This window comes from Manis pentadactyla, chromosome 9, assembly GCF_030020395.1.
Source record: "Manis pentadactyla isolate mManPen7 chromosome 9, mManPen7.hap1, whole genome shotgun sequence".
NCBI lineage: Eukaryota > Metazoa > Chordata > Mammalia > Pholidota > Manidae > Manis > Manis pentadactyla.
The window spans coordinates 75,466,040-75,486,006 of NC_080027.1; the positions used below are offsets into that span (position 1 = coordinate 75,466,040).

Consider the following 19,967-nt stretch of genomic DNA (forward strand, 5'->3'; position numbering starts at 1 on the left):
AGGGAAGAAAGGCCCCAGGAGGCTTTGTGTTTTGCGCTTTTTCACACCACCATCCTTGCAGATTTGGGCCTGTCACGTTACAGACACCTCCTCTAGGCAGGATCTATGGAACCCAGCTGTGCTCCTGCCCTGCCCCATCAATGTGCAACTGGTGTGAGGGCTTGGACAACTCCATTTCCCTTGGGCCCACCTGGGTCATAGGAGGCAGTAATGTGTAGTATGTGCAGTGAAGGTTCTGGAGTGAACAACCTGGATTCAAATCCCAGCTCTGCCACTCATTAACCACATGACTCTGCGAAACTTACTTAACCTCTTTGTGCTTTGATTTCTTTATCTATAAAGAAGGAGTTACTGATAGTTTCTTGCTCATGAGGTCATCGGGAGCTAATAAATAAAAGGCACCAAGAAGAGCCTGGGCACATTGCAACCCTCCAATATGTGTGAATTGTCAGTCTTATCAGGAAATCTGGACAAGGTGAGGCTGCTTTGCAATGAAAACTTCCCTAAAGCCCCAAGAGCTGGTAGGTGGGAATTCTCAGCCATTTCCTGACACAAATAGAACACCAGGAAAGGGGAACTTCCCAGGTTCCAATGATCTTGGCCTAGGCTGTTTTACTTATAACCTCAGTCGATTCTATTATGAGTCATTTCTACACATCCCTTTGCACTGTGGCCATATTGTCTAGTTTACCTTTTGGTTGTGTGAGAGACAAACTCCTATAAAAAGAATTCTTTCTGACAGTTAGTTCCCCCTCTGTTCCTCCATCCCTGTAACAGCCTCCCCCTCCCCTGGACAAAGGGTCTGTATAGTTAGAAGTCCAGCAATACCCCTGTCCTTTTGTTCTTCCTGTACTTTCACTCCCTGGCGCGCTTCTCTAGGGCTGGTTCTTAGATGCTGTACAAGGTACTACACACACATTACCACAGCAGAACCTCACAGCAACCCTGCAAGGTACATATGGTAGTAGCTGCTTCTCACATGGGGAAACATGGGTTGGAAGGATCCAGAAACTTAGAGCCACACAGCTTGAACATGGTCCACTGGGATTTGAACACTTGTCTGCTTGATTATAATACCATGGTGGCTCCTGATGTCCCTTGATCCTGCCCCACAATGAAAACTATGAATTACTGAGTCCCAACCCCTTGGTCACTGTTCCATTCTTCCATCTCTAAGTTCTCACCTAATGATGTGAACTGGGTGGGAAGTGTGGTTGCCACCAAGACCAAGAATTCAGGGACTAGAAGTCGCCTTTGCTTGGCTTCAAAAGAAGGGGCTGCATTAAGGAGCCCTGTCTGTCTTTGAGTCTTTAAACAAGGGATGTTGGCAGCCACACATGCAGTCTGTAGGGCATGATCAGAAGGCTTGATGCTCTTGCCTAAAACATGTTTTCCATTGAGTAACATCATGGCACTCACTACATTACTGTCATTTTTACCTTTCATATTCTGTAAGTATTGTATTTTATTGAGCATCAATAACAGCAATAATACTAGTAGCTATCATTTATTGAGAGGTGACTATGTATCAGGCACAATGCTCTCAAGCCCCTAGAATATTGTCCCCATTATATAGATGAGGAAACTGAAGTTCAGCTATAGTACTGCTATGAGCTGAGTTGTGCCCCACCAAAACCCATTTGTTGAAGCCCTAATCTCCAATATGGTGGTCAGCTGGGCCCTTCGGGAAGTAATTAGTGGAGCCTTCATGATGGGATTAGTGCCCTTACAAGAGGAGACGATGATAGCTCGCTCTGCCCATGCCCCAGGAAAAGGCCATGCCAGCAAACAGCAAGAAGGCGGTCATATACAGCCAGGAAGAGGACATTCACCAGGAGCTGAATCTGCTGGCACCTTGATCTTGGACTTTCCAGCCTCCAGGACTGTGTGAGAAATAAATGCCTGTTGTTTGAGCCACCCAGTCTATGATATTTTGTTATAGCAGACTAAATGGGCTAAAACATGTACATACCTCAAAGAGTGGTTACAAGGGTTAGATAAATCACATAGGTGGGATCTCTTAAGTTTATTGGAGAAGCAATGGGTTTTTAATGGCCTCCTGAGAAAGTATTCTTTCTGAATTGACACACTACCATGTCCCTTAAAGTCTGCGCTTCCACATCTGTTAAATGGGCATAGAAATAACTGCCATGTGACAGACATCACCGGATTATTAAAAATAGAATAATATCAAATTTCTGAAGGAATTTCACATGTGCAATACAAACTGAAGGCATTAGTATGAGCCTGCTTCTTTCCTGTCACAATATTTTCCCTTGGAGACTGCCAATAATTCATCATCTCTGTTATTTCCTTCATCATTCTTCTGCCAGGAGAACTGAAATTCAAGTGGCCCTTGTTAAATGGCATTAGCATGGCTGGGGAGAGGGCGAAAGGCTGTTTCTGTGCTTCACCCCGCCCGCGTCACTCACCTCACAGTCACAATCTGGCCTCCATCCAGGACAACACCGTTCATTTGGGCAATAAAGATGGCGGCCACCGCTTCGTAAAGGGCCGTCCCATCCATGTTAATGGTTGCACCGACTGGGAGGACAAATCTGGTCACACGCTTATCAATCCCCAGATTTTCTTCCAGGCAACGAAAGGTGACAGGCAAAGTTCCAGCACTGAGGGATAAAAAGAGAAAGAAAAAGACATGGATTATGTCCATTGTTCGAGAAACAGGACAGAGCACAAACCATAATACTACCACCAAGTCTTTATTCTTTTGTTCCAGCCAAGCCACGTGACATGGGAAAAAGCAGTGTCTGGGGCCAAATGGAAAATGAATAATTTGGAGATTCAGATTCAGTCTTATTAAGATGCTAATTGGCAGCAAAATATTTTTACTGGTTCTCAGCTTTGAGATCTACTCAGAGCTTCAAGTTCTTTTTCCTTTGATCACTGTTTCCATCTTGGATTAAATTTGAAGACCATCTGATTGCCCAAATTAATTGGGCTGCAAGAAAAAGAGAAAGTGTCAGAAAAAGAATCAACTGTCAACAGTGAAACAGAATGAGGAATTTCTGAATGACCATAACTTCACACTGTTTCCAACTAAATGACTACATACATTGCATCCTACCCCTGGGAACTGTCTGAAGTAGGTCTACTGATTTTGAGAAGGCTGGACAAACATGTTCAACACCATTTAGTCTGAAACTGAGCTTCTAGCAATTCACCGGGGACCCTCACGAACAGTCCAACTCCCTAATAAATGGTCATTGGCCAATTATACAATCAGTCTCTCTCTAACGACATAGGGCAGAAAAGCATGGGCCTTGTAACTCATCAAAGACCCAACACAGAGTGACTTCACCTCTACTCCTCCCAGGCGTGGGATAGAAATTCATGACCACATGACTCAGCCTGACACATTCATGTGTCCTCTAACATAGGAGACCTGCAAGGATAAGGGTTGCTGAAGGTCAGAATATTATTTCCATGTGGATAGAGGTGTGGGAAGGTAGGTGGATTTGCTTCAAAGTTTAAGAACTTGAAAACTATGGAAAGCAATACAGAGCACTCAAAATACCACGAGAGGGATTTGTGATCCATTTTTTGTTGTTTCCTTTTTTCTGTTCATTTTTTGTTTCATTTTGTTTCTATTCAAACCTTTGCAAAGTGAACATTTTTCTTTCTTGCCTTTACAGCCTCCTCCTAGTCGGAATTAGGGCTCCAGTCAAGCTGGACACAGACCCTTGCAGAAGTCTTGGTTTCTCACAAGGTGGGAGAGCACCATCAACTTTAGGGAAGCTAAACGAAATGCAGATTCCAGTACCTACTCCGAACCAATGAAGCAGAATCTCTAAAATTAGGGTCACCTAAATTTGCATCTTATCAAACCATTGACTGACAAGCTCCTAATAATAACCTTAGAGAAGCCAGAGTCATCTTACCAGAACATTCTTTGTGATTTCAGGTCAGGGGTCTGTCTCATACCTCCTCCTTGGTCTTAGATAGGGAGAAGAAATCAATGTTTGGAGACTTCTCATTACTAAAACCTCAAAGACCCAGGGAGAAAAGTTAGGATCTGAATGCCATTATACTGGCTTACTGCTCCAACCGTTTTAATGATAAGTTAGTGTCCCTTTAATCATCTCTGCTGCATGCCTCCCCATCTCTCCCTTTCCTAGAACCTTTGAAGGGTTGCCAGGGCACCATGACCAGTCTGAATGGCTACTCAACCATGGTTGGCAGCTGAGATTCTTAATGGTATGAAACTGAGGACACTTTTGAGAAGACTGGAATACAATAATTTTTATTATTGCATTCATTTTCCCAAAATGCCATCAAGGGTCTTTAGACAATTAAATCAATCGGAGGAAATAATTGGCAAGGCATGAAAATATTCTGTTTCTTTACTGGACAGGCTTTGTACCTTAAAAATCCATATAAACCCAACCAACCCAAACTGGGACCTCAGAATTTTAACTCTTTCCTGACCTTCTGACATTCTGACATTGGTTTTGTTTTGTTTTGTTTTGTTTTTTGACCCCTCAATGACCATATAACAGTCTTCAAATGTCGCTGATAGTAACTATTAGACACTTGAGATTCTTCTCTCTCTTTTTTTTCCAGATTAGTTCTAACAACATGCACTGAAGTCGGAGGGATGCAGAGGGCTGTGTCCCAGCCTCTTCCCCCACCCCCATCTGTCCTCCGGGACACCAGTCTCTGGGCTGTTGGAGAAAACAGAGCTGAGCTCCCAGCACATCCCCATTCAGTCCAAGGTCCAGGTGGGTGGGAAGGATATTTAGCTGGGAGGGGGGCTTTGTGCCTTTTCCCCTCTGGTCATAATGACAAAGTTAACTCTTAGTACACATTAACTTTTTTAAAGTTTATGTTTGTTTGTTTGTTTAAAAAAAGAAACTCCACATCCAGGCAAAGCCACATTTTAACTGAAGATTAAAACCACATTTTTTTTTTCAAATGAACTACAAAGTAAGAAGGAAAAATGGATCTAACCTTTGTGGCTTTGGCCAGATAACCCAGGCATTTGCCTGATGTAAGTATGAATTTGGGCCATCCATATGCTTTTAAGGTTTACCTTGTTTTATAAAAGTACTGGAATAATTGTCCAGTCATTCAAAGAAAAGACAATAATAATATTTTTGAACTAGCATAAACATCAAATCCATAAAGGTATTGGAAGAAAACATAAAGTAATATTTTATAATCTTCAGTGGAGATGTTCCTAAACAAAACAGAAATTTTAAATACTAAAGGAAAATATTGACAGCTTCAACAACAACATACAAATTAAAATTTTCTACTGGCAAAAAGCACTACAAATTTTTAAGACAGGTAAGGAGGGACATTAATGGCAACATGTGACACATAGTTTATATTTTTATACATGCGGAGAGTTGAAAAACAGTTAAGAAAGGATGAATACCCCAACAGGAAAAAAAGATCACCAACAATTCACAGGATGGGGCAGAGAAGGGAGAACAATCAATAAGCACACAAAGATGTTTCCTTTTGCTAGTGCTCAAAGAAATGCAAATTAAATGAGATCACTTTTCACCAAAAAGATCAGAAAGCATGAGAGGAGTGATAACACCCAGTGCTGGTGAGCAGGCGGGGAGAGGCACACTCTCACACCCAGCTAGGGGCGACATAAACAAAAGTGCTTTCTGAACAGCAAGCTGGTGATTTGTTTTAAAACTGTCAACGTGCTTACTGGACTCAGAAATGCTACTCTAGAAATTTATCCTAAGGAGATCATCAGACCACCTTACAAAGATATATTTACAATGATACTGGTCAGAGCCTTGTTTAACAGACATGCCTTAAATGCACATCACAGGGTGAGAGTGGGTTGTATTATAGTACAGACAGTGTATTATTATGCGATTTAAAAAATAGTAGGTCTGTATTAATAGATATAACTTTCATGATATGTTGACCAGTAAAAAATAGCAGTTTATAATAACTATACATAGTAAGAATTAGAAAGGTATATAATAGTGCAGATTAACTAAAAGGTCACTACCAATTATCCCTGGGTGATAGAATAACTGGTTTATTTTCTTCCTCATAATATTTTATTCACTGGCCCTTTTTCACACTAAGCAAATACCACAATAAGCTCATAGCCAGAAAACAAAAATGAAACTAAACATAATTGTTTTTATGTTTGTATAAAAAAGTTACTTTTTTCTCCAAAGACAGATGGTCTCCCTTGTTAGAGATACTTAACCATGGGAAATTTCTAGAACCAAGAAGGAAACAAGGAAATTGTGAAGTATTTCCCTTCATCTTGGGAACCTGGCAGTAGGTTCAGTTTATTTTCAAAACCCCACATTCTGTAGTAACAAGTTCCCATTGACTTGCCGGATGAACATGTAATTTGGCTTTTAGGTTGGTTGCCACTATTGGCCTGTTAGGTCACATAAAGAAATCCTGACTGTCTGTTCAATAGCCTTGGAACTGGCCCTGCAGGGCAGAGACTCTGCAACGAGGTCCTGATGACCTGTGGCTCCAGGGACAATGCTGAGCGGTGGGTTACAGAGTCCGCTTGCCTCCCTGCCACCTCCTTTATGACTTCAGTCTTACTTTGGTGACCCAAGAATATATGCACAGAAATGCGAATAACTATTGCAGGCTGAGAGGAGAAAACTCTTCCAGTCATTGAAATTCTAAATTGCCATACATTGCTTATGTATTTGTTTGTATTTGTTTGTTTTTGCTAAATTCAGTCCAAGATAATATCCCAAAATTTCTTTTTTCACTGCGTATCTCTGGAGTCCTCACTGGCCTCTGAACCACTAGGAATCGGAGCTGGGTAGTGAAGAAGGACCTGACTCTCAGTCAAGGTCCAGTCAAATCAGTGCCAGTTTGATTTTCTCAAAACCAATAGGACAGAGGTTCACACAAAGGTCAGAGACTTCTGGTTTGTTTGTAATATCTCACCTAATAAACCATTTACTGTTCAAAAGCTCATCCTACTTTTGAAAAATTATACCAATGAGTGATATTTTGTGATAGCATTTTTCAAATCACATATGGGAGAATTTCTTAAACAGAATAACATCCTGTCACATCTCTTTGGAAAATATTTAAAACTAAACTAATGCTATACATGGCATGCAGATTAATAGCATTCATTCATCTGGGAAATTTCATATGAGATCATATTGCCAACACAGTTGCAAACCAGCAAAAATATTCATCAGAAAGCTAAAAAGTTCCTAGAAGAAGCCAAAAATTTGAAGTTTGCATCTTTTTCGAAAGTATTTTAATATGTGAAGAGTGTTCTCATTGACCTTTGTGATGGGAGGGTTTTGAAAAGATGAAGTGATGAAGAGGGTAAGGGAGTGAGCAGAGAGAAAGGAAGGTGTTTTCTTGTATTCTCTACCTGGAAGCGGTACCCAGGGCAGTGATCCATGCTTGGAAAATGCCAGCAAAAAAGGAGAAAGGGTTTTTCCTGGTCACTAGAAAGTAAATCAAGGGGAGAAAGATGCCCCCATGGATGATGAGGCCCACAATCACCGTGATCATGTACATCCCCAGTTGCCTAGCAACCACTTCTAAGTCCTTGATGGCAATGATCTTCCCACAAATTAGGCAGGCAATACCCAGGGGAGAGTACCTGCAAAACATAAAAGAAAAAAAAGAAAAGGCATTGAAGAGGACTTTTTGGGATTTAGAACTTAAATCTGGGCCCTCCTCTGTACCGTACTCTGAGGAAAAACACATTTCTGCACAAAAGTTTTGCTAAAAGAGGACCATGAAATTCAATAGATGCTATGTTTTACTTCAGACTCTGCATTATCTGAAATCTGTTCTATGGATTTGGTGTCTTCTGCTCTGATGGGAAATCCAAAGGCAAACTGTGTTGCTCAAGTGATTGTTAGACAGAGCACAGACGAGCTCTACCACCCATTAGGGATGCACCAAGCTAAATGTTGAGAGACACACAGGCTATGAATTTGCGAACCTTGTTTGATTTCTCTGTTCCACAGTTCCTTCCTTGAAAATTGGGAATACATTTTGAACTTCTGAAAGTTCATCAGTTTCACCAAGCTATAAACTGGTGTTTGTAAATTGGAAGATAGGAAATACATTAAAATGAGAGAGAGGAGTCCTGCCAAAATAAGAAAACTGTCTGAGGCAAAGAGAACACTTAGAGAAATGTTTTATGACTTCTAAGTCAGAAAGTATTTCTTCCCATATTTACTCTAACAATAATGTTGGATATTTCTCATGTTTCAAGCAATACAGTGAGAGCCCCACACACATTGCCTCACTTAATTCTTACCACAACCTAACACCAAGGTATCATTATTCCTGTTTGGCAAATGAGGAAATTGAGGTTTGAAATAGTTAAATAAACAGCTCAAGACCACTAAACCAGGAAGTAGGAGGAGAACACTCTCAGATCTGTGGAACTCCATGACTGGGTTTCTTTCCCCTACCAAGCCAGACCACTTCCTTTTAATGAGCAATCGTAGCTCTTTGTAGACAAGCAGACAGTGTACCATATACCAGTTTATCCTATATAAACTTATTTTCTGTTTCTACAGTATTACTGTTTTATAGAGAGCTTGGAAACAATTTACTCTTGCCCTCGCCCTCACTTTTGAGCAAGCTCCACATATTCTCTCTCAGTGTATTTTTTTGCATATTTGGCAACATCCTCTTTTTATGGCCCAATCTGGTGTTGTTGGAGCATGAACTTGTTCAGCCTGTGATACTTTCTGACTGAAATGAAAATGTCTGTGGGAAGGTTGACACCTTATTGAGAATTATGAACATATCTGAGAGACTGTGGGGAAAATGATGTGAGCCAGCCAGGTACGGGAGTCAGGAAAGAGAACAGGACACCTCAGATGGATTTGGTACTTTTTTGTAATTGTGCCAGGAGCAAGTCCTTTCCTGGGTAAAGAAAATCTGTGAGGAGTAAGTACATGAGAGTCATTTACACAATTACCTAAGACACAGAACTTTCCAGCTACTTACCGGCTATGTGATCTTGGTTAGAACATGCATATGTACTCACTGTCAAAAATCCCTTCCCCATGCCTGTTAGCCCCATTAGTTCTCTGACTCCTGACAAAGTAAGTCATCCCTTGAATGTTCCATTTTTTCACATATGTGCATGGCTCATCACCACCCTTGCTGAATGAGTCAAACCTGAGTTAATGAGACTTTCTGAGACATCTCACAGGCTACTGCCACCCCATGGTGGATGCTCTCATGAGCAAAATATTTTCTCAAGAGGAACCTCCTCCTGAAAGAGCAGGTTTGTAACTGATAGCAGTTAATTGAGACATTAGCATAGCTGCTCTCTTCGTGATGAGCATCTATCATCTCCACTTCTCCTTTCCTGGGGTGAAGGCTGTGAAGTTTGAGGATTTCTTCTGCAGGTATTAGGAGGTCATGTTGGTAAACTGTTGGCTTTCCTGCCATTTTACATTCTCCTAGTGTGCCCACAGTCACATCTCATAGACCACCTGGCTAGTCTCAGGAGCCAGCTTTTTATTCCCTGGTATTGTAAATAACTGAGCAAAGTGCACTATCCAATAAAGCTAACAAGAATTTATCACCATAAACCAAGAAATTAATTCTTTCCCAAGCTCCAATCATCCTTTAGAGATGTCCAGAAAAATACAAATATGAGCTGCTTTGGGTGCTATTTAATTTCCTATTTTTGTGGGACAAGCAATCTGTAGAATGGAGAGAAAATGTTTTCTAGGATCTTTGCCAAGCAAGACCAGCTATGGAGCTCCTCTGGAGCACCCATTTGAGCCAGAGCTAAATGTGTTAGAGAGAGCTAGCAGGTTATCTCCGGGGCACTCAGCTCTCTGGGAGAAACTTGAGTTCCCAGTATAAACGGAAAGTGTTATTCAAAGGCCAGAAGGTAGAGCATTAGGGTAAAAAAAATATGACAGAGGTCCAGGTTAACCCAAACACCTTGGTCTCTGGAACTAGGTTAACATTAACAGAATGAGGAACGAGCCTTTATTCTATGACGTCTTTGAGGGCCATTATTTCTTTGCACTAGTTTCAAAACAAATAGTGTAACCTCTAGCTTCTGAGTTTCTGGTTTCCATATTAATGAATTATCTTACTGAAAATGACACTCCATGGAAAATAAAGGGCAGATGCCCAGGGCCCAAGGTCACCATTCGAAATTTCTAATATGAAAGAAATAATCAAAACCATAAACCTAAGAGCATAAAGAGGCTGAGGGCTCCAGTAAGCATTGTGAAGCCAAATGATGCCCAGTTACTATTGGACCAGTTTCTAAATTAGAAGGACATGACTATAGAACTAGGGGAGGGAATGGCTTCCGTGCTGCTCTTACAGACTGGTTGTAGCCTCAGCTCCGGGCATGGTTCTCAAAGCTGCTGATTCATCCAGGACTGGCTTGTCAAGTCTTTTTCTTACTGTTGCATCATCAGCTCTTGCCTCTGCCCAGGCTGTACCTCAATCCTTGTCACCCTAAGTTTCCCACAGAAGGCTCCTCCTAGGGCTGCTCTCTCCTTTACAAACACAAACTTGTACGCAGCACTTAACATACCCAGAATTCAGTCAGTGTCTCTGTGCACTGATAGACACCTTTTTCAGAACCACCTGCCTGTAATAACATGGATTCCCTGGGTCCACCACATACCTACTGAGTTAGAATTTCCTGGAGCTAGGGGCATTTGTATTTTAAACAAGTTCCCCAAGTAATTCTGGTGTGTTTGGAAGCCAGTGTTTCAAGGAATAAAATCTGATATGAAACTGATGAAATGCAGATATTAATTGGTTAGCCTTTGAAAACCATTTACTTTAGCTCCAATTTATGCAGGGCTTTTGGTCTTAATCCACTGAAGTAATTAATTTGGGACTTTCAGGCACAGTACAGATGGTGGGCCAGAAATTTGGAATGGAGGTCAGTGGAGGAAATTTCTTAGTCTTGCCATAAAGCCACTTTGGTTCTGACCCATATGTTTCCAATAGCAACACTAGTCTGTCAGTCTTGGAATGGATTCCAAGAACTCATAATTGGAAGTGCCTGTCAATTAAGAGTTAAACATACATTCAAGAGTTACCTAAAAGGTCCTATTGTACTAAGGCTCAGGAAGTAACACAAATCTCCTTTTTTTCTCAACCCACTTAGGGAGAGATACTCTGGCTATCCAAGGAGTGACTACAGCTGAGAGTTACCATATGTGAATTAGGGCTTTTCATCAGGATAGAAGGAAAAAGTTCATAGACTCCCCAGGCTTGTAACCCTCCATATCCTTCCTTTTACAAGTAAATAAAACCCCAACTCATCATGGTGGCTGGCAGAGCCCTGTGGAATCTGCTTCCTGTCCACTTCTCAAAGTTCACCATCTTCCACCTGTCTCTCACCAACCAACCACACTCCAGACACTCCAGACCTTCATTCTGACCCTCAAAACCTTTCACTTGCTGGCCCCTCTTCCTGGAAAATTCTCCTCTTGGTTCTTCACATAGCTTTCCCCCTCTCATTCTTCAGGTGTTCACCAAAAGTCACTTTCCTAGCCCACTCTGGCCCCTCCTGATGGGGTTCACACCCTACTTCCATCCCGCCTTCACTCTCTATCCCACTACCCTGTTATTGACTTTGTTGCACTGATTACTGTCTGGATCCTTAATTGCTTCCTTTTTGTCCCCTCTCTCCTTTTAATAGAATGCAAGCCCCATAAGGGCAGGAATCTTCCTCTGTCTTATTCACCATTATATCACCAGTGTCTAAAACTGTTATTGGCATAGAAGAGGTGCTCAAAAAGTATTTATGAAGCAAAAGAATGGATGGATGGATGATGGATGGATGGAAGAATAGATAAATAGATGGATGGGAAGGCAGATTAATGGACAGACGGATGGATGGATGGATGGAAGAATAGATGGAGGGATGGATGGATGGATGGATGGATGGATAGATGGAAGATGGTGGTTGTGTGTTAACTAGGAGGGAGAATTGAAAGAATGGACAGAGATTTCACTTCTCACTTTATGTTTTTATGCTAGTGAGATTATGAAAAGTTTCACTTTCTGTTTAAGGTTTTCAAATTATGAAAAACATAAAGAATTTTGCAAAAATAAGGATATGAAAATTACACCAAAATTCAGGGTTTTTCTTTCTATTTTTTTGATGAATCAGAGGGCCTTGCAGGCTTCTTAAAGAATTGATAAACACAGAGAAGCAAAGAATATGGATTGACTCTATGATAGTAATGTTAATAACAAAATTAAAATAATACTAATACTAATTCATATAAAGTGTTTACACAGGTCCCAGCTCATAGGAAATGCTCCATGACTGTTGGTCACAATTTCACTTAATTCTCATAGCAACCATGTGATGTAGAATCTATCTATGATCAGTTGATTTTTCAGATTAGGCTGTGGGATTTAGAGTGTGTCTAACTTGCCTGAAGTCACACAGCTAGTTCTAGGAAGATCCTGGTTCCAAACCACTCTGAAGTCAGACAGAAGTTGAGTTAGGTACCATTTCCCGTACAACACTGGGCAAGTTAACCTCTGTATTTAGTTTTCTTATCTGGACAGTGGGGCTAACAAAAGTACCTATTTTTGCTGGCATTATTGTGAAAAATAAATGAGTTAATGCTTATAAAGTAACTGGAATAGTATTTAGCATATAGCAGGAATCTGATAAATCTTAGTTATGATTTAATAATGACTATCATAATAATAATTATGTCCTCAAAAATAAATAGGTTCAGTACAGTAACTGAAACAGTACTGATCATATAACAAGAATTTTTAACTGTTATAATTTAATAATTATTATTAGAATAATAGTAATCTTCCCTATGTTATATTTTCCTTTTATTACTATGCTTACTAACACATGAAAAAGCCTAGGAAAAAAACTGATTATTTAAGCGTTAATGGGGTCAGAGTGGTTGACTGTTTTACCCAGAACCTTCTCACACACACCATTATCAAATGCTGACATGGCAGCTCAAGAATGAAAGAAACGTGTAAATTGGCATCTCATGTCCTATAACACCCTCCTGACGGTTTGCCTAGATGAGGTAACTGAACAGCTGTCAGAAATCATTCCACAGGTCTTATTCCTGACTTGCAAATGCTCTTCATCTCCTGAAATAGGATGCTAAGTCTTTAGGGGTTTTGGCTTCAATGAGTTAGAAACTTCTTGAACCACACCACCCTCCATCCCTGGGGAGAAGGGAGGCTACACTTTATCCCATGACTCATCTGATTGCCTTGAAGATTCCCTTTCCTTCAAGGACTCAGTGGAAATAATACTGGTATGGATAAAGGAAGGAACTTTCATAAATTGACCACATCATCGGTATCATAATACAGAAATACAAACTGGTTTTTAGAGCAAGGCTGATCACTCTGCTAGAAATTCTAGGAAACAAGGGCAGATCCTAATGTTCAATAGCTACAGGCCTATTCTGCTGTTGTTTTATCATTTATTAAATTCTCAGCATGCTTGGAAGAGCTCTAAGTTTCTAAAATATTTTTATGGTATCATATTGTGTGACTTTAAATCTTCACACAAAAGAAATATGAAGAAATCTAACATCACCTACAAGGTTGAACAACCAGTACAGTAAACAGAAAGAACACTATTTTACCAGCATCCTTTCCATGTTTAAAAGCACAATAAATCAATGATCTGAGCAAGCCAAGTCTATTAAATATGGTTCATGAAGTCATAACATCACTGGGATCTGAGACCCTGGGGTCTTCAGCTACGCCACTCATTTCTGAACTTTTAGTAAGAATTTACTACATCACTGTGTTTGGTTCTTCTGAGGTAAAAAAATAAGTCAAAAACAGGTTTTGCTCTTCTAAGATGGAAGTAGGGGCCAAGGAAAGAAAGAAGAGAGAAGGAAGGTAGAATTTCAGTGGAAGGCACCATATGGAAGTAGAAAAGGATCAGAGGAGGATTGGGGAAGAAGGTGGGTAGGACTGGAGCATGCAGAGAGAATTTGAAATCCAGAATTCCTGTGGCAAATAGATGTGGTGTAGTCTGATAATGGTTTTATTTTTCTAGACAGGCAAACAGGACCATCATAGGGGTTTAAAACAAATGCATGTAAAAACCTTTCTGTCTAATTGATATGGGGCATTGCAAGTTTCCAGTGACTGATGGTGGCACAACTCTCTTGATGAAGGAGTGGACACTCATGCTGTGCTAGGCTACCCAGATTTCAGAGCCACTGACATAAACACCCATGAAATGAAATGGAGATAATATCACTTAGATGATTCAAAGAAACAAACCTCCCCCACCCCATCCCCACCACTTACACACGAAGGATTTTGAAATCAGTATGAACTCAAGCTCTTCCTCTACCCAGCTATATAATCTTAGGTAAGTTAATTCACCTCAATGTAAATGCACCTCAAGTTTCCATTTCTGTAAAATGGGAATAATAATACTATCTTTACAGAGTTGTTGGGATTACATTTGATAGATATTAAGGGTCCATTGTGGTTCTTGGCAGATGAGAAGAAATCAATACATGGTAGCTTTTATTGTTGTAACGGTCATGATGATATTTAAGAATCAAGATGTAGTGTCTCTGGACCAGTTTTCTCCGCTGTAAAACTGGAGGATTGGATCAGATTTCCAAGCGCACGTACAGTTCTAGGTCTAGCGTATGCTTTGTGATTTCACTTTTGTTTGCATGGCCTGAGAGCTGCCTGTTTTCCTCCCGTGTAAGGCACGAGCAACCCCACTCTAAGACGCACTGCTTCTGCAGCTGCTCTTCCACACACCCTGGGTCCCGCCATGCCATGACACCCCTGGTATCTTAGGCTCATCTCAGTGGTTGCAGGTACTGCGCAGCTTCAGTATTACTAATTGGTTTTTCCCATTGGTCTCTCTTTTTTGTTGTTGTTTTTTCTTCCAGGGCAGGGATCGGCCAACTTTTTATGTAAAGGACAAAATATTAAATGTTTTAGGCTTTGCTGCTTACAGAGTATTGAGCAGAACTACTCAGCTCTTCCATTTAGCACAAAAACAACCTAGATAATGTGTGAACAAGTGGTGTGGCTGTTTCAATAAAAATTTATTTATGGGCACAGAATGAATTGCATCTAATGTTCATGTGCTGTGGAATATTATTACTCCATTGATTTTTCTTCGACAAAGTGAAAACAGAAAACCCATTCTTAACTCACAGGCCTTACAAAACAAGAGCAGGCAGGATTAGGCCACAGGCCATAGTTTTCTGACCCATTTTCTAGAGGAAGAAAGCTCCAAAAAAAGAAATTTTCATTCCATTCTTAAAGTCTTTCTGTAGAGCCCTTTGCTTGGTCCATGCCTACCCACTCTTTCCTGCTGGGGATCCATTATTCCCTGGGAACCCCAAGACCGTCTCATACCCCCACCACACTGAGGTAAGAACAAGCCCACTTACCACATGATCATGATCACTAACTTCATTACGATCTCATTCAAAATGTTGAAGAACTCCACCATCAGCTTGGCCTGCTCACCCATCTTCCCCATGGCGATGCCAAAGGCGATGAAAAACCCTATCAGACCTGTTGGCGAATCACATCACACAGGACAAGTTATCAAGTATGTGTTTCTTCTCCTGGTTCTTTACCATTCCCAACACAGGAGCCACATTCTCGCCGCATGTTACTCTGTGAGTTAGGCATTAGAAGACAACAGCACTGTACTTCACACTGAAAATCCCTTTTCCCTAGAAAAATACGGCTTTCCTTAACATGTTCCACAAGAGTAAGTTGAACTGTAGGGCAGTTCCTTGAAGAAATGAATTCATTTTTGTTCCAAACTAAAAAGTTCTCCCTTCTCTCTCCTCCTCACTTATGAAATCCTTTGTAAGCAGATTCCATTAGTACAGAGATATATGAAGGCAGGCTTGCTGGGACTTGGGGATTATCAAGCAAACTTTGGAGCCAACAGTAGATGCGCAGAAACCAATTAGCCAATAAAGCTCTGCCGGGGTTATGTTGATACTAGTTTGGTGTTATCCCGAATTAGAGCATGACTGGTATGTTTCACTCTAGGAACATCCTAACCATAAAATTATTTTTTCTCTTCCTGCATGCTTAATGTGAGAAGGAGGAAGAATGTCAAAGAATCAAATGGAAAGCAATGAGAAATCCAAAACACTTGGGAAACTCCAATTGACTAAGTTTGCTTGGGTTTAACCTGTTATTTATTAATTCATTATAATTCTTTTCATAGTCAAAACAGGTAGACTGCTTCCTTTCTTACTGTGTTTTCCCTAGTCCCTCAGTCCTCTTCTCCCTTCACTTGACATCACTTCACTTACATCTAAATCCAGCCCCACCCTAGCCTCATGGGTCAACTCTAACCCCAGGCCAGAAGGATTTGAGGAGTTCTGCCCTGAGCTGTTAACATAAGAACCAAACTGCAGATCCTGGACCATCTCCAACATGCAACCTTGAGTCTTATTTCTGTGTTGGCTTTTGCCTCATTCCCTGTGCCTGAGTATCTGTCCTGGGAACCTGTCCTATACTTTAGTTCTTCATAGAAAAGCCAGGCCTAGAGAGCTATTCTCTCCCTAGAAGATTCTCTCCCCAACCACTCCATTCCACCCTCCCCCTCACTGTCTCATTCCCAGGCCTGGAGTCTCACCCAGAACCACATGGGGACTGGGGGTCACTACATGGCCGACAGACATCACCACTACTGCCTGGGGGCTGTCTGGATTTCTGATAGCCAGATACCACATGACCCCACTCCTGTCCCATTCTTACCAATCTTAAGGCTCCAACTGCATGGACTGTAAATCAATGTTGATGACCCTTTCACAATAGGACACTGCTTGCCCATCTTACTTTTTCTCTGAACTGTATAGTATGGCCCATCCTCTCTCTCTCCCTCCTCTTCCCCACACCAACCCTGTCCCAGTTTGGCAGGCCTAATTTTCAGTCCCTCCCTATGACATCCAGTTTCCTATTGTGTCCAGTTATGCCTGCAGGTAAATTATAGCTTTGTAATTTTATTCTCTTAAAGCAGAATTCTTTCTCTCTGGCTTCTGGGTTTAGCTTTTCCCTAGTCGCCAAAATCACTCACGTCTCCACACCAAGCACATATCAGTCCAGAGTGTTCAACTACCCTTGGCTGTGTTCTCTCTCTTCAGCAAAAAGAATTCAGCACTTGAATTTGGGATTGTTAATCCTTGGTATTTAATATTTTCCCTTTTCAGCTTGGCCAGAAAGACTGACAAGTGAGTTTCAAGTGAGTTATTGGCCATAAAGACAAAGGCTTAGGGTCAGTTACAGTGACCAAGAGAGAGTCATCTAGTTTTGCCATATTGTATGAGATTAGATTCAGGCTATTCCCAAACCCATGAAGAGGAGCTTGCTAGGTGTGTGGTGAGAATTAATCTGTAAACATTCTGGCTGAGAACAACTAGATTTGCTTGGTAATTCCACTTGGATATTTCAAGAGAAAATGGAGAAAATGCACAAGGTCTCAAGGTCCCAAAGAACTAGGATGAAAAAGCTCCCTTCACAGGATCAGCAGAAACTGGCCATCTTTATGAGTCCATGAGAGACATATTTAAAGCAGCAAGCTCTCCCAGGAGTTGATTTAAGCAGTTGGGGTTAAGTGGAGCCTAGAAGTGGTCTGGAGTTTTTGAGGAGAGAAATGAACTCCTAATGAACTCCAGGGTTTTATCTTCATTCATTGCAAAGCTTGGTCCTTGGGACTTTCCAAAGTCAAAAGAAAAACTAAACTAAAAAACAAAAAAAAAAGCCATCGTCTCTGCCCCTGGAAGACCATGGAAAGAACCTTATTTCAGCCATGATTTGTAAATGGGAAGCTTCTCAACAATCTAACTTTCCTCATCTTTCCAGAGCTTCAGTCCTCACTTGGAATTGCTGTAAACACTGCCTCTTGGAACTCTTTCATTGGAACAGGGTGTTTCATTTGAACAAAGCCCTCTTAGACTTGGTCGCTGGGGTTGAAAGAGTGGTGAGTTGTGTTGAAACTCCCCTATGTAGCCAAAGGCCACGTGACTTCCCTGAATCCACTGAGATTCTGGATATGACCATGAAAATCTGAACGATTCACCCCAAAGCTTTGACCCCACTACTCATGGCCTCAGCCTCCTTCAGAGTGTGTAGAAGATTGTGGATGCACTTTGACCACAGGGTTTGGGGAACCAAGAGGAGTTGGGAAGGTCCTGGAAGGGTCACAGGTATCTAGGCAGTGGAAGAGAAGGGGTGGATGCTGAGTTTGCAAACCCTCCTCAGAGGAGCCCTTTCCCTTTCTCTCTCCTTCCTCCTCTCACCTCACACTAACTGTCCATAATGTTTACATATCTTTCATTGCCTTCCAACACAGTCAGCTTGTCTCCTCCCTCCCTCTCACTTACCCACCTGCTTCCTGCCAGGCCAAACAGAAAAGGTCCTTCACTGAAGCTTCCCCTTTTCAGTGGCAGGGCAATCCTCCCCCTCTACCTCTTTCTCTCAGCTGTTCAGGATGAGTTAGAAGTAAGGTTATCACATTTAAAACAAACATACAAGCAGTTAAAATTTGAACTTCAGATAAACAGTTAGTAAATATTTTTAGTATAAGTATGTCCCATGAAATATTTGGGACATACTTACACTAAAACATTTGGCGTTGTTTATCTGAAATCCACATCTACCTGACATCTTGTATTTTATCTGACAGCCCTACTAAAGAGACAAGTGCATTTGATCTCCTAATGGCAAAGTGGGGGGGGACCACTGAGCTCATCCCTTGCAGAACAGCTCTCACACAAATCCTTAGAAATCTTGCTACATGGAACCTACTTCTTCCTCCCATATCCCCCATTTCTCCCAGCTGATGGCCAAATACCTCTCTCTCCTCTTTAGGGGATACTATTCTAATAGTAGATTGGGATTATAGTGGGAGTGGACCCAGGGGGTAAACAGGGAGGCACCTGAGCAAACACTCACATGACAGGAGTCTCTATCCTCTGTGAGGGGGGTTTTCTGATTGAGCTCCTCAGATTCCCACCCACCAATAATAACAGGAATAACTCACATGATAAAGCACATGGCATACACTGTTGTGTTCTACATGTGTAATCTCCTTTAATCCTCATAATGATCTACAAGAGAAATGCCAATCCCATCCCCACTTTACAAATGAAGCTTGAGAAGCAGAGCAATCTGCCCATGCTCAGATAACCAGTGAATGGTCCATATGGGGTCTAGACCCAATCTGTCCAACTGCAGAGCCAAAGAACCCCTGGGATGGCATGTTAAGAAGGTTCCAGGACAGGGGAAAGGTCTCACAGGAATCCCAGAAAGCTAAACAAGAGAATCCCCAGTGCCAACACTTTACACTCCTGATAGCACAGCATTTGTTTACAGACTCTAAGAGTCAGGATGGGCCATCCTCTGTGTCTCACACAGCACTGGCACGCAAGGCAGCTCAAAAAGGAAAATGCTTAAAAAAATGAAAAAATTGGATGTGGTACTTGATGAAAAACAGCCAGAGAACGTGACTTGCCAACACCGCACGGAAGTCAGGGAATGTGCTCAGTGAATGTGAGTCCCCTCTCTTTTCCCATAATCAACCTCTAGTTGCCATATCCCCTCACAGTCTTGCCCATCTCCCTCTTCCTTAATCTCTCAGCTTCCTTAGTGAGTCTCAGCGGCCCTCAGTCAATCCCCAGAGAGAGTCTCCTGCTCCACCTAGAGGACAGCAGAGTGATTGCTTTCCTGAGAAGGAAGTGAGGGATGCCAAGGGGCTGAGATGCAGGAAAGGCTAACCATTGTGAGGAGGCAAAGGCGGCTCCCCCGGGTTGCCTACCTAAGACATTCATGCCGTCCTTGAACTCCAGGCCTTTCTTGATAACCACGTTCATTTCCTCAGGTGCCTCTGTCACAGTCTCATTCAACAGGGACATGACAACATTGGTGGCATTGCCCTCCTCGTCTGACTGAGGTTCCACCAGGACTTTCTTCGTTACAGTTTGAATCTAATGGAGTGA

General features: G+C 41.6%; 1 protein-coding gene across 5 annotated transcripts in view; it reads right to left on the reverse strand.

Moving 5' to 3' along the window:
- SLC1A2 (solute carrier family 1 member 2) overlaps positions 1–19,967 on the reverse strand; it is a 140,851-nt gene that overhangs the window by 26,569 nt on the left and 94,315 nt on the right. For all 5 annotated transcript variants that reach the window (XM_036891762.2, XM_036891759.2, XM_057507559.1 and 2 more), the window contains exons 5-8: positions 19,787–19,955; positions 15,393–15,519; positions 7,364–7,597; positions 2,433–2,627 (exon numbers count right to left, since the gene is read on the reverse strand). In XM_036891762.2, the coding sequence (XP_036747657.1) occupies positions 2,433–2,627; positions 7,364–7,597; positions 15,393–15,519; positions 19,787–19,955 (725 nt within the window). The remainder of the gene's footprint in view (positions 1–2,432; positions 2,628–7,363; positions 7,598–15,392; positions 15,520–19,786; positions 19,956–19,967) is intronic.